Here is a 14,446-nt window from a genome sequence, read left to right on the forward strand (position 1 = left end):
GAGAGGTGCAGGTTGTTCATTTCTTAGTGCATGATCTAAATCCATACATCTCAGAATTATAAGTAGGTTCCTTTTCCAATCTTTGAAATTGGTCCCATTAAGCATAGGAATAGAATTAATGTTGGCAGATATTGAAGCAGCAGAAGATGAACTAGCTGAATATAGAACAAAAAAACAAGCTCACATTAATATGCATAATTAAACAATAAATTCAAAAATTGGTTAATCCCATCTCAAGATACCAAACACACATTAATATCAAGTCTTTGGACAATAATATTAACTGTAAGCGATACTCTTGGTGTAGCAATCAAATATTGACAATAAAACTATGCCAAACAATAGGTCAATCTTTGGATTAACGTATTGCTCACACAAAATACCTTATAATTGTCACACATTTATTGCCACAGGTATGTTTGAAATCTAGCAAAATATTCACTTACCTTTGGGCTAGTCAATATAAGCATCAATTACAAACACACAACTATCCTAATATTTAAATAAATTAATCTACACAAAAGAGGTCACTTTGGCGACATATTGTTTCAATTAATTTATTCAAAATATTAGTCATAACCAACACCAAAATTTGAATTAAATTGTTTGAACCAAAATTTATAATAAAACTGTCTAATTATATACATTATCTTAAGAGGCATACAACAATATATATATTTAAAATCAATACAAAAATTTCATTTATTATCATTCAAATATTGATCAAAATAAAAGAATCTACTATATACTGAAGCCACGAGTAAAACAAAGAAATTGATATATATGTAATCAGAATATGCACTGAAACCGAAGCCACAAGTAAAAAATTATTTTTATCTTATATCATATATATGTTCTGATTGATTGTAATCAGAAACATATATATACGATTCATATACTCACATTAATTCTGAAGCTACATCATAAAATCATGGTTTCACTTTTGAAAGTAAGTAAAAAACATAAGATGAAAAAGAAATCGATATACTTATACGTATCCTCGTAATCGAAAGAAACAAAATTAATATCAACCACATGAATAGTATCAAACCCATCAAATTATATATTGTATAAATTAATCCAAACAATATATAAATCTGTATAATAAATCAAAATATTCATGACAGAGACAGAATATTTATCATCAAGATCAATAAATCATTGTTACGAAAAGAAAATGAAAGTGTTTTATTAATCTGAATGAATGAATTAAATTTACACAAAGGCAGAACCGGACTTTATAAACAACTATACAACCGACTATGATATAAACCAGTACAGAGTTAGTTAAGAACTTAACTAACTTAGCTGATATAAACCAAGAAAGAAAGAACAGTAAAAACTGTAATAACAGTCAACTAACTAACAAACTAACAGACACTAGAATAGGTACACAAATTCTAATACCCCCCTTCAAGATCGAGCATAGATATCATATGTTGACATCTTGGAAATATGATTTGTGAGGATGGTGGAGGATAAAGGTTTCGTAAAGACGTCTGCTAGTTGATGTGAACCCGAGATAGGAACGAGGCGAATGGTTGAATTTTTGATTTTGTCTCGTATAAAATGGCAGTCCAATTCGATGTGTTTCGTTCTTTCGTGAAATGTTGGGTTGTTGGCAATATGAATTGCTGAATGGTTGTCACAATAAAGGAAAGCAGGATGTGGTTGTGGGATTTGAAAGTCGTGAAGTAGATACTGAAGCCAAGTAACTTCAGGTGGCAGCGGCTAAAGCACGATACTCTGCTTCAGCAGAGCTCTTCGATATAGTAGGCTGCTTCTTTGTTTTCCAAGATATGAGGCTGTCACCAAGGAAAATACAATATCCCGTTGTGGAACGTCGTGTAATGGGGCAAGAAGCCCAGTCGGAATCTGAGAAACCACGAAGTGTGAGAGCAGATGTTGATGAATAAAGAAGACCTTGCCCCGGATTGCCTTTAAGATATCTGAGGAGATGATGGACATCTTGTAAATGGGATGTCCTTGGTGTTGCCATGAATTGACTGAGGCAGTTCACAGCAAAAGTAATGTCGGGTCTTGAGAGAGTGAGATAGAGCAGTTTTCCTATTAGTTGACAATAGTGGGACGGGTTGTCAAGTGGTTGTCCAAGATCATTGTCGAATTTGATTTTGGGATCCATAGGAGTTTTGGTAGGCCTACTCCCGATATATCCCGTGTCTTCAAGAAGTTCAAGTGTGTACTTTCGTTGAGAGATGAAAGACCTTGTTTGGCACGGGCAATCTCAAATCCAAGGAAATATTTGAGATGACCAAGAGCTTTGAGTTTGAATTTCTGGTGTAGAGAGTCTTGGAGTTGATGGAGAAGGGAGATATTAGGCCCAGTGATGATGATATCGTCAACATAGACAAGGAGGGCAATGAATGTATCTTCGGTTCCTCTTGTGAATAATGTGTAATCAGCCTGGGATTGTTTGAAACCTTCGTCGAGAAGTGCATTAGAGAGCTTCTTGTACCACGGTCGAGAAGATTGTTTGAGACCGTAAATGGATTTATGGAGCTTGCACACTAAATTTGTTCCTGTAGGAAAAGAAGATGGTATTGTTAGTCCTTTAGGGAGAGACATATAGACCTCTTCATGTAGGTCTCCATTTAAAAAAGCATTATCAATATCAAGTTGGAGAATAGGCCACTGTTTAATGGTAGATATGGCAAGTAATAGTTTTAGTGTAACCATTTTGGCTACAGGTGAGAAAGTATCAAAAAAATCAAGTCCTTCTTGTTGTGAGTATCCTTGAGCAACGAGTCTAGCCTTGAGTCTTTCCACACTTCCATCACTATTGAACTTTATTTTATATACCCATCGACATCCAATGGATCGTTTATTTGGGGGTAAAGGTATGATACTCCAAGTGTTGTTTCTAATGAGTGCCTTGAGTTCATGATTCATAGCATGGACCCATTGTTCAAATTGAATGGCTTCTTGGTATGTTTTAGGTTCCCTCATGGTAGCCACTGCAAATATAAAGGCTTTGTAAGGGTCTGATATTTGAGAATAAGAAAGAAAATTAGAAATATTATGAGGTGTGGACGATTTATCCTGAATTGTCGAGTAACATTCAAAGTCCCTGAGATATGATGGAGGTTTGGTGGTTCGAGTAGATCTTCGTGGAGGATTTGAAATAGGATTTGGTGCTGTCAAACCAGTAGTACTGTCTGTTATATCAGAAGCTGCAGGCACGTTTGAATCAGTGTTGTTCTCCTCTGTAGGAACTGGTTCAGGAATGGAAGTAGTGGCATGTTGTTCTGTGGGATAATCAGATACATGAGTGTTGTGAATATTATTGCTAGGAAGTACAATATGAGAGAAAGGATCAATGATGTTGCTGTCGGTATTGAGCCTGTGAAAAGGAAAAACATTCTCATGAAAAACCACATTGCGAGAAATGAAAAATTGATTGGTGTTAATATCAAATAAGTTGTATCCTTTTATTCCGTGGGGATATCCCATGAAAACACATGTACGAGCGCGAGGTGCAAACTTGGTTCTGTGAGCAGAGAGAGTTGAGGCAAATGCAAGGTATCCTATAGTTCTTAGATGTTCATAATTTGGTTGTTTGTTGAATAAACACTCAAATGGTGTTTTGTTTTTGAGCAGGGGAGTTGGAATTCTGTTGATAAAAAAAGTTGCAGCCAAGATGCATTCACTCCAGAATTTTATTGGAAATTTGGCTTTAAAATACAATGCTCGAGCCACATTGAGCAAATGCTGGTGCTTTCTTTCAGCAACCGCATTTTGCTTAGGTGTCTCCACACAAGTAAACTCGTGCATGATTCCATGTTGGGCAAACAATTCCTTGAAAACCAATTCTGGTGCATTATCTGATTTGAAAGTTTTGAAGATGCAATTGAACTGTGTTTGGACATAAGACGAAAACTGGGGAATTATAGTGTTAGCATCAGATTTATTATGCATTAAGTAGATCCAAGTGAATCGTGAGTGGTCATCCACAAGTGTAAGAAAATACTTGTGATTAGAATGAGAAGCTATATGATATGGTCTCCATATATCACAATGGATGAGATCAAAGTTATTATTTGACAACTTGTTATTATTCTGAAAAGGTAACCTTTTTTGTTTGGCAATTGGACAAACATAACAAGGTTTATCTTTATGCAAAATAGTAGTGTTACAATGTAAAGAATCTTTGAGAAGATCTAGTCTTTTTTGAGATGGATGCCCAAGTCGAGAATGCCAAGTTTCAGCTGAGATTGACAAGACTTGGTGAGTTTCAGTTGTATCATCAAGGATGTAGAGACCATTCACGTTGCTACCTCTTCCAATCATCTTCAGGTTGGTTTTGTCCTGAATATAAAAAATATCAGAATCAAAAATCACAGAAATAGGAATGTTCTTAGTCATATAGCTGGTGGAGATGATATTATATTTAAAATCTGGTGCATACAGTACATCAGCAAGAACGATTTTGTCATTTAAGACAATACTGCCACTTTGCTGAACATAAAGACAATTGCTATTTGGAAAGATTAGTTTTGTAGTAGTATCTTACATAAACATTGGAAGAGTTTAATGTTAGCACATATATGTCTTGTTGCTCCTGAGTCCATAATCCAAGAATTATGTAAAGGAGATTGAGAATTGTGTGATAGTATGATACCTGAGTTTCCTGATGAAGTAGATGGATCGGGGTTATTCATACCAGATTGCTGTGAGGAAAGCAAATTAAGCAATTGTTGATATTGAGTTGTGGTTAGTTGAGGAAATAGGGCCTGATTTTCTTGTTGACTGCTGCAATTTTCTTCACTGGTTTGCACCTGATTTGTATTGGCATCTTTAGGCTTGTTCTTGTTAAAACCCGGTGGATAGCCATGAATTTTATAGCATCTCTCGATCGTGTGTCCTAGTATATTACAGTGAGTGCAAAAGGGTCGATTCTTCTTCGGAGGTTGAGTCTTTGAAGTTTGATTATCAGTCTTTTGGCCTGCACTTTTATTTCCTTGAAAGGCAAATGCCATTGCAGGGTTCGGGTTGTTGGTACTCGATTGAGTACCTCTTTGGTGTTCTTCTTGAGTAACAAGATGAAATACTCAGCTTATTTCTGGTAAAGGATCCATAAGAAGTATGCTGCCACGAACTTGGGAATAAGAATCAGAAAGAACCATTAAAAAAGACATAATGTGTTCCATATGATAATGATCTTGGAGTCTTTTGACCCCTCCACAAGTACACCCATTGCAGGTGCAAGATGGCCTGAAATTGGTCAATTCTTCCCATATAGTTTTAAGCCTAGTAAAGTACATACTTACTGTTTGATTATCCTGTCTAAGGTTCATCAAATCTTTTCTAAGATTGTATACATGAGGTCCATTTCTTTGATGGAAACGGATCTTAAGATCGTTCCAAATAGTAGATGTCGATTCATCATAGAGGATACTAGATGAAATTTCCTTAGAAACAGAATTCAAAATCCATGATATAACAATATTATTGTTTCCTATCCAAGCATTGTAAAGAATTAGATCAGAAGGTGAAGGTTTAGGGATTGAACCGTCCAAGAAGCCGATCTTGTTCTTGACTGAAATTGCGAGCTGCATAGCCTTGCTCCAAGCCACATAATTGTCCTGTCCCGTGAGAGGTTGTGAGACCAATGTGTGTCCTGGATTGTCTCCATGGTGAAGATAGTAGGGGTTTGCTGGATCTTCAAGAGGATTTCTTGAAGCAGAAATTTGCAGAGAAGGACTTTGAACATCTCCAATGGCAGTTTGGATCGTGGACTCATCTTGAGTACCTTGATTCGTTCGATTATCAGAAGACATTACAGAAAATCAATCGAAGGAGAAACGATTGAGATTAAGCAAGAAACAGAGAGAGAGATCAGCGGAAGGAAACACAGCTCAATCGGAGATGAAGAACACGATTTAGCTGGGGAAGAGGATCGGACAGGAAAGACTATCTTTCCTGCTCTGATACCATGTTACGAAAAGAAAATGAAAGTGTTTTATTAATCTGAATGAATGAATTAAATTTACACAAAGGCAGAACCGGACTTTATATACAACTATACAACCGACTATGATATAAACCAGTACAGAGTTAGTTAAGAACTTAACTAACTTAGCTGATATAAACCAAGAAAGAAAGAACAGTAAAAACTGTAATAACAGTCAACTAACTAACAGACTAACAGACACTAGAATAGGTACACAAATTCTAATAATTCATAATATTTTAAAAAAAAAAAAAACTCCAATTTTCAAAATCCCCAAATTTCATAAACCAAATCATCAGATCTTCAATCAATTTAGCAAAAGGTGGCTCTGATACCACTTGCGAGGGTTTATAAAACACTCAAGAAATATATAAATCACAGATCCAAACATATTCCTAAAAGTGCTTTAATATAGAAAACCCTAAATCATAAATCTTAAAGCCTTTGCTAAATTAAAGAAGAAGATGATAAAATATTAGCGGAAGCACTAACCTGAAGCCATTGTTGGAGATTGCAGAGAAGGTTTTGATCTTCCAAGAATACACTATTTTCTTAAGTATTTTCTCTGATGGGGAAGGAGAGAATACAGAAACCCTAGTGTTTCTTGGGGACCACTACCTATTTATAGACTCATCTTAGAATGAGTTTTGGGTATTTATAATTTGGCCCCTCAACAAATTATAAATTAACTTATGGTATCTACACATTAATTCCACGACAATTTAATACCCTTTTGATACCCATAACATAATTGGTCACTTAATTTTGTATCACACTTTATATTAGCATATACATTATACATATGTGCCCACAATAGGATTTTAATCCAACACTTGGTATTTTTCAGTTTATATATTTAGTTTTCTAGGTTCTTTTTATCTTTTATTTTCTTCTTTAATTTTTTTTTTTTTTAGAAAACCCTGTATCCATTAAGAAATAGAAATTATATGTTCAGGATACAATTAAGAGCATAAGTAATACTTCTTTATCTAAGCTGAAAGCATATTTAGCTAGTAGGTAAATAGCAATATTTGTCACTCTAACAACATAACTAATAGTATTTTGAGGAAATGAAGATAACAAGCTATAAATATTGCAAATCAAATCATCTAAATAAAGGTTGATATTAGTTGGATAGTGAATACTATCCACAAGAACTTGGCAATCTGATTTAATTTTAGAGACAACAATTGTGTTTTCGAGACACCATTTTAGAGATTGTTGTAGGGAGAGAGATTCCATTAACAAAGGCAAAAAAACACCAGGCCAAGGGATGGAGGTTGTCGCAATTAAATCTCCTTTACAATTGCGTATCACAAAGCCAAGGCCCATTTTGCATCTGTTTATGTCTTGAACTACATTAACATTCAATTTCAAAAAACCAACTGGCAGGGGTATCCAATTTGTTATCCGCATTTCTGGCAGTGGGGCCATCGAAAAAAGTAAAGTGGGCCAATCCCACTTGGATAGGTCCTTCTAGGAACGAATCTTAGCTCCGCAATCGCAAATCCCTCTGCCTTCGGCAAGCCATGTCCGGAAGCATGTCCAGTACCACGAGACCGGAAGAAGACAGTGCGTTCCCGAAAGACCCTTCCAGTTTCCCTTTTTATTCTTGTGCACAAATAAGAAAATTCCAAGTGTTAGAGAACAACAGAGTATCATATCAAGATTAATTAGAAAACTTCTTAAAATGAATCTTATGCAATTAATTTACAGATTAATAGTCCACAATCAGTGCACACGGTGTTGACTAAATCAATCCAAATTCAATCTGCCTAGTCAACATATCATTTTGTTTGTGGGCTCATGAGACAGTCGAAGGGTATTATTTACTATAAAATCCCCAATAGAAGGAAAAAGAAAACCTAATGTAATTCTCAAACTACTATAAATACCCTACGAATCTTATGAATTAAGGGTTGAACTCTCTTACAAACTTTTCTCAGGCAAACTTGTGAACATATATTTTTTGTATTCTCAAAGACATTTACAAGCTAAAGAACTACTAAATAATACTCACTCGTGGACTAAGGCTAATTAATGCCCCAACCATGTAAAAAAATTATTTGTCTATTTTACTCTTTATCTTTTGATTATTTGTTCTTTAGTTTTTATCATTTATATTCTGTTTTCAAAAATCTTGGTAAATATTTTGGTGCTTTCGTTAAGAGCTAAAGAAAGCAGTGAGACCACTTGAAGATTACGTTCGAGTAACCATGGCTCTCACCCAAACCAAGTCTGGTCTTTGTTTTACTGTCCTGGTGCCAAAGCTGGAGACTTTAGTGAACCCTAAGAGGTGACTAGTTGTCAGAAAGGTCATTGGGACAAAGATCAAAATCGAGATGATCCTATCATCAAAGACACAAAATTTGGAGAAATTAGCTCTGAAGACGCTGAAGTTTAATGTCAAAGATGTACCGGAGGGTATGCAGGAAGACGACTCTCAAGACAAGGTTACTGATGACAACGTTAGAGAGAAGAGCCAACTTGACGAGTCAGACCCCGTGGTCATCATGGCACGACAACTTCAAGTGGCCGAAAGCAGACTAAATCGACAAGATCAATTCAACGAGTTATTACTTGGCAAAATGACCAGAATGGAGGCTGTAATGACTGCCCTGACTAAAATAGCTCCTAACGTATTAGCTCCTCCAACAATTGATGCCCCTAAGAAAGCAAATCCAAAAGATCCTGGAACTTCAAGCGTTTGCAAAGACAAAGGCAAAGGAATCGTTGTTGAAGAACCAAAGAAGACTCCTTCCACTAAGCAACCTAAAAAGTCTAAAGCTGCTAACCGACCTCAACAGAAGAGGAAAGGAAACCACACTTCAGGGTATGGTGTGTTGGGTTTTGTACCCTAAATAAAATTCATTTCAATATAATCAGATTTACTAATTAATATAAGATCAGAAATTGATTCTATGTTGCATGGTTCCCATGATTTATTTCATGATTATGCTTAATGTATAAATTCTATTAAGTCCAGAACATATATAAATATGAATATATTTGTTCATGATTATAGTATTTTCAGCAAAGTAGAATATAATCATGATTATATGTTCAAAAGTTTAATTCCCATGATTTGTCAGTTCACTGGATTTAAACTGACATGATAATCGGCGATAAGGTATACTTACACCTTGGATAAGTGTTATGTCATTTCCAGGGCATTGGAACAGTTTACCAGCATTGGATGTATGGAGTATACATTGAAAAAGACCGATATTGATCTTGGATAAGATATCATAAACTTAGGTCTATGGATAAGATATCATAAACTTATCGTTATATCTTTCTAAGTCAATATCAATGGTTGATCTTAGGTCTATGGATCTTAATCCTGATATGGTTAGGTTCAACTTAGTTGTATTATTTATGTTCTTCAAGTTGTTCGTAGAAGCTAACCAATGGTTCTGGCGGATATTTACATCTTGGGAACATGGTAGTTCAATTGAGTGGGAGCGCTGATCATAGATATGAAATCTATAGCTTCTATAAGTATTTAGAAGTGAAACGATGATTTCCTTTAAGCTTCGCTTAATAGAGATAAATGATTGAGATCTCATTTCAGTAATTATATTAGTTTACTAAAATATCATTTATAGGTAGCTAAGTGTTTTAAGGATAAAATACATTGAAGGGTAGAACGGTAAATTTATCCTTATTCAGTGTAGATCATCTATAGAGTATCTTTGACTATTAGGATTGTAACAATGGATAATCATAACGTATTTATACCGTGGTACATAGAAAGCGTTCTATATAATTGAGAGTGTACTCAACTCCAAATCTATATATTGTCATTTTTTTTAATGGGAATCACAACAAAATACCATAAATAAATTTAACAAGAATTCTAAAAATAAATATCGTTGGAGCAATCATCACCGATGGAAGTGTCACAAATATTGGAAAAGTTATCAAAAAAATCTTCAAAAAAGTTATCGTCACTAAAGCTATTAGTGTTGGACGTTAGAATCTAACACGAATAAATTAGCTACATTATCAACTAGTTAAAAATATGACACAAAATAATTGATTTCGTGTAGCAACTAAAATAAAAACTAATATACAAAAACGAGTTACCTAAAATAATAAAATAATATTAATATTATTCAAAAAAAAAAAAAAAAACTGAAACTTAAAACCAACTTAGATAAAAAAAAATAAACAATAATTGAATAGAAAAACTAATTACTTAAAACAGCAAACTAAACTTCATAAAAAAAAAAAAACAACAACAAACTAAAAATTTAGAAATAAGACATATAAACAATAAAAATATAAATTGAAACATAAAAACTAGTTAATTAAAAAAAATCACAGACCAATTATATGTGTTAACTAATTAAAAAACCGACACATAAAAAAACTAGTTACGTAACTCAATCAAATGAAGAATTAATACACAAAATCTAATTACATAAAATAACTAAATAAAAAAATTGATCACTTAAAATAACTAAATTAATTACGGTTACTTGAAACAACTAAATAAAAAACTAATTGAAGAACTAAAATAAAATAAACCTATATTATATAAAAAAAAAAAAATTAGACTCTATACTCTAGGGGTGTTTATAAAATAGCCGATCCAATTCAATCCGCACGATCCAATCCGCAAAGTGCGAATATCTGCACTTGTGCGGATTGAATTGGATTAGAAAATTCAAAATCCGCACTTGTGCGGATTGGATGTTGATTGACATGCAAAAGTAACCGATCCAATCCAATGCAATCCACACATATTTATAAAAAAATTAAAAAATTATATATACAAATAACATTTTAATGTAAAGAAAATAGTAATTTAAAAGTCTAATACATATAATACAATTATATTGCAAAACTTAATAGATAAAATGTATATTTTATTCTTATATATTTTTTTCTACATACAATTTAAAATAAAATTAAATATTTTTTTATGTATACAATTTTTTTTTCTTCCTTTGAATTTGTTATTTGTTATTTTATTTATTTAATGTGTTGTTAGAGACATAAAATAACTATAGTTTGTTTTATTTTGTTGCTAGTTATGTGAAAAAAAAATATTTTTTTTCATAAATATTAAATAATTTAATATTAAAAAGTAACCAATCTAAAGTAACTGATCCAATCCGTACTTTTGCGGATTGGATTGGATTGGATTTGAGCTATTGTGCGGATTGGATTGGATCCAAAAAATAAAATCTGCACTTAGTGCGGATTGGATGTTGTTTGACCAAAAAAGTGCGGATTGGATCAGATGAACAACCATAGTATACCCTTTTTATATTGTGCTCTTTTATTTTTACCCTCTTTTTTAAAGTCTATTACTTTTACCTCTCTTTTTAAATATTGTACCAATTTTGCCTTTGTCACTTTAAATACTCTCCATGTGACTCCTTTATGTCAGGGCATTTTGAGTACAATGCATATAAAATGAGGTATGTTTCAATTAAAAAAAATTTAGAGATAAATTTGGTTAATTGATTAATAACATAGGCATTTTTTAACTTACCCAAAAAAAAAAAACTAGTTTCTTGAAGCTAAAAAAAATATACATATGGTATAAAAACTTAACAAATGAGAAAAAAATCTCATAGAAATGTAATAAAAAAAAAACCACATAAAATTATTAAATATTATATAAAAAAAATTTCCATTTTTCAGGGTATTCACAAATATATTAGATTTTAGTATAATTTTACTGTCACAAATAATTTTTTATAAAAATACTGTATTTTTATAAAACAACTGTAAAATAGTAAAATAGAACAATTAAAACAATAGTGAAACAATTAATAAACAACTGTTGAATAACAGTGAAAACTTAACACAGTACAAAATATAAAAAATATACGATATTTTTTTTAAAAGTTTTGTCCCCCAGTAAAAAAAAATTGAAAATTGCAGTGGTGTAAAAATCTTTTTTTTTTTTTAAAATAATTTCCACAAAAGAAAATGTTATTTTAAAAAGATTTCGCCTCATTTGGAAACTTTGTAGCCTTAAACTAAAACAATGGGCCTGAAGCAATACCAAAGAGGCCCAATAGGCTAGCCCGAGTTGTGACCTTAGGGCATCTTTCTGAAACCCTAATCCTATAAGAAGGAAGGGTTTAGTTTCGCATCGGCTCTTTCAGCCAGAGCTGCCATAACGTTCGCGCCTCCCACTACCTCTGCGCTTCAGCAAATTTCAATCTCTGTGAGGTTAGCTGATCTCAATCAACAATGGCGGACAAGGCAGTCACTATTCGCACCAGGAAGTTCATGACAAACAGACTTCTGTCAAGGAAGCAATTCGTAAGTATCGATTAAACTTTTCATCTTTCTTTTCGGAAACTGGCTAAAATTTTAATCCTTTACTACTGCTTCGTTAGTGCCCAATGTAGTGGAATGACAAGGTTTTGACTTTAGACTGAATGATTTCCCTTCAATTTCTTCATGAAGAGACAGATATAGTGATATTGTAATTTCTATCAGTCGTTTAGTTATCCCGGACTGTTTAGTAACAAGGGTTTTGTAAATAGTAATCAGATCTATGTTTGGATATGCTTTTATATGGGTATAATAATGGTTTGCGAGAGTGTCAGATTGATGATTTTTCTGTCATTCTATCATAAAATCTAGTTGACACCCAAAATAAATGAATGATTTATCTTCGTGTTGTAAATTTGCATAAGTAAACAGTGTTGTTAACGTATTAAATTACTATTTTTTTGGTACCTTAATATTGTTGTTGTTTGATTATCATAGGTCATTGATGTTCTTCACCCAGGAAGAGCTAATGTCTCCAAGGTATTTTTTTTTTCTTCGTGTCATGCATAATCATAAGAGAATTGTCAGATGATGACTTCTTAATTTTGTTTTAATGTAGTTGATTTTTTACATATCTCGTTGTTCTATAGGCTGAGCTGAAGGAGAAATTAGCAAGGATGTATGAAGTGAAGGACCCAAATTCAATTTTCGTATTCAAGTTCCGCACTCACTTTGGTGGTGGGAAATCTACTGGATTCGGTTTGATCTATGATTCAGTAGAGAATGCAAAGAAATTCGAGCCAAAGTACAGGCTTGTCAGGGTATGTTTAACACTTGTCTTTTATTTGTCAATGCATGTATTTCACTTGAGATTCAACCATGAGTAACTCTTTTAGATTTTTGCGTAACTCTTTAAGATTTTTGTTCCATTTCGGTTCAGTTTCATAATTGTTGGAACTCATGTTTTTTTTTTTTTGTAAGTTGGAGTCTTTTTGCCACCTGAGTCTAGCTCGAGTTGGGTGGCTCTATTGTTTGTAAAAGTTCTGGTTCAAACCTCAGCTGGCTTGATAAATTGCTAACTACAAACTGTTTCTTATTTAAATACAAGTATTTGATGCATTCTGTTTGATTTTATTTTTTTCGTTTTGATTGTAAATTGATGATACATTTACCACTTCGTTTCACTTGGTAAAAAACAGAAAACAAAAAGTGTGTTCAAAACAATTATATTATTTTCTTGTTTTAGATAATTTGGGGAAAATGATTGTCTATGCCATTTGAACTTGGTGAAGATAATGTGATATGAAATATTAATGGTGTGTTGCTGTGTTCTGGTTTCTTAGAGTTCGTATTTTCCTAGTTTCTAGAATGTTTTGTTGCAAACATCTGCTAGTTACTGTATTATTCAAAATACTAATTTATCTTTGGATTACAGAACGGACTTGATACCAAGATTGAGAAATCAAGGAAGCAGATGAAGGAGAGAAAGAACAGGGCCAAGAAGATCCGTGGAGTAAAGAAGGTAAATAATAGATTGGCTGGTTTATGTTATTGGAATTTAGTTTTAATCACATTGTTTTCTTATTTTTGTATCCTCAATTTGTTTTCAGACAAAGGCATCAGAAGCTGCCAAGAAGAAGTGAGAATAGAGAATGTTTCGCCAGTGTTGAAGCTCATAAGCAGCAATGGGCGCATTTATTCTCACATTAGGTGCATTTTGAAATTATATATCTTTTATATCATTGTGGATGTCGGTCTCAACTAATGTTTAGTTTTTTCTTTTGAGAGTTTTGAGTAATTTGGAGAACAATTTTGTAGCAAGAGATTTCAAGATATTTTTCATCATTAAGCTGTGATTTTACAAAACTACTCCTAGTAGCAACATAATTTTAGTGTGGAATTTCTTCCTATTGTTGTTGCTGAATTCCATTGTCCTATGTCATATGATACTCTATGCCCAGTCATAAGTACGTAATATCTCATGATTATAAAATTGTTCTATTTTACAATGGAAAACTACTTAATCATCGGGTATTTTTGTGTTCTAACGATTTAAAAATGAGCATTCATTCTTATCAGGCCCTACTGGTGGTACCATTACGATAACCTGATTCTAATGACATGATATCGTGAGTGATTAAGTTTTAGCATTTTTCTTTAAATATTGTTCGTTGGAAACTAATTACAAGCCACCAATTTATACTTTGTGGGAGCAATTTTAATGTAGATACA

At 33.1% G+C, this 14,446-nt stretch overlaps 2 protein-coding genes across 2 annotated transcripts; one reads left to right on the plus strand and one right to left on the minus strand.

The window, feature by feature from the left end:
• Positions 1-5,069: 5,069 nt before the first annotated feature.
• LOC115719940 (uncharacterized) lies at positions 5,070-5,798 on the minus strand. Its single transcript, XM_030649112.1, has one exon. It carries the CDS (start codon positions 5,796-5,798, stop codon positions 5,070-5,072), a length of 729 nt encoding a protein of 242 aa, XP_030504972.1.
• Positions 5,799-11,946: 6,148 nt separating this feature from the next.
• On the plus strand, positions 11,947-14,138 carry LOC115719481 (small ribosomal subunit protein eS24z). Its single transcript, XM_030648545.2, has 5 exons — positions 11,947-12,259; positions 12,713-12,754; positions 12,865-13,035; positions 13,650-13,736; positions 13,825-14,138. Exons 1-5 carry the CDS (start codon positions 12,188-12,190, stop codon positions 13,855-13,857), a joined length of 405 nt encoding a protein of 134 aa, XP_030504405.1. The 5' UTR covers positions 11,947-12,187; the 3' UTR covers positions 13,858-14,138.
• Positions 14,139-14,446: the final 308 nt, after the last annotated feature.

Source organism: Cannabis sativa, chromosome 2 (assembly GCF_029168945.1).
Source record: "Cannabis sativa cultivar Pink pepper isolate KNU-18-1 chromosome 2, ASM2916894v1, whole genome shotgun sequence".
NCBI lineage: Eukaryota > Viridiplantae > Streptophyta > Magnoliopsida > Rosales > Cannabaceae > Cannabis > Cannabis sativa.

Coding starts and splice junctions, on each gene's coding strand:
- LOC115719481 (XM_030648545.2), top strand. CDS start 12,188: ATGGCGGACAAGGCAGTCACTATTCGCACCAGGAAGTTCATGACAAAC. Junction 12,755..12,864: donor GAAGAGCTAATGTCTCCAAG/GTATTTTTTTTT, acceptor GTTGTTCTATAG/GCTGAGCTGAAGGAGAAATT. Junction 13,036..13,649: donor CAAAGTACAGGCTTGTCAGG/GTATGTTTAACA, acceptor TTTGGATTACAG/AACGGACTTGATACCAAGAT.
- LOC115719940 (XM_030649112.1), bottom strand. CDS start 5,798: ATGTCTTCTGATAATCGAACGAATCAAGGTACTCAAGATGAGTCCACG.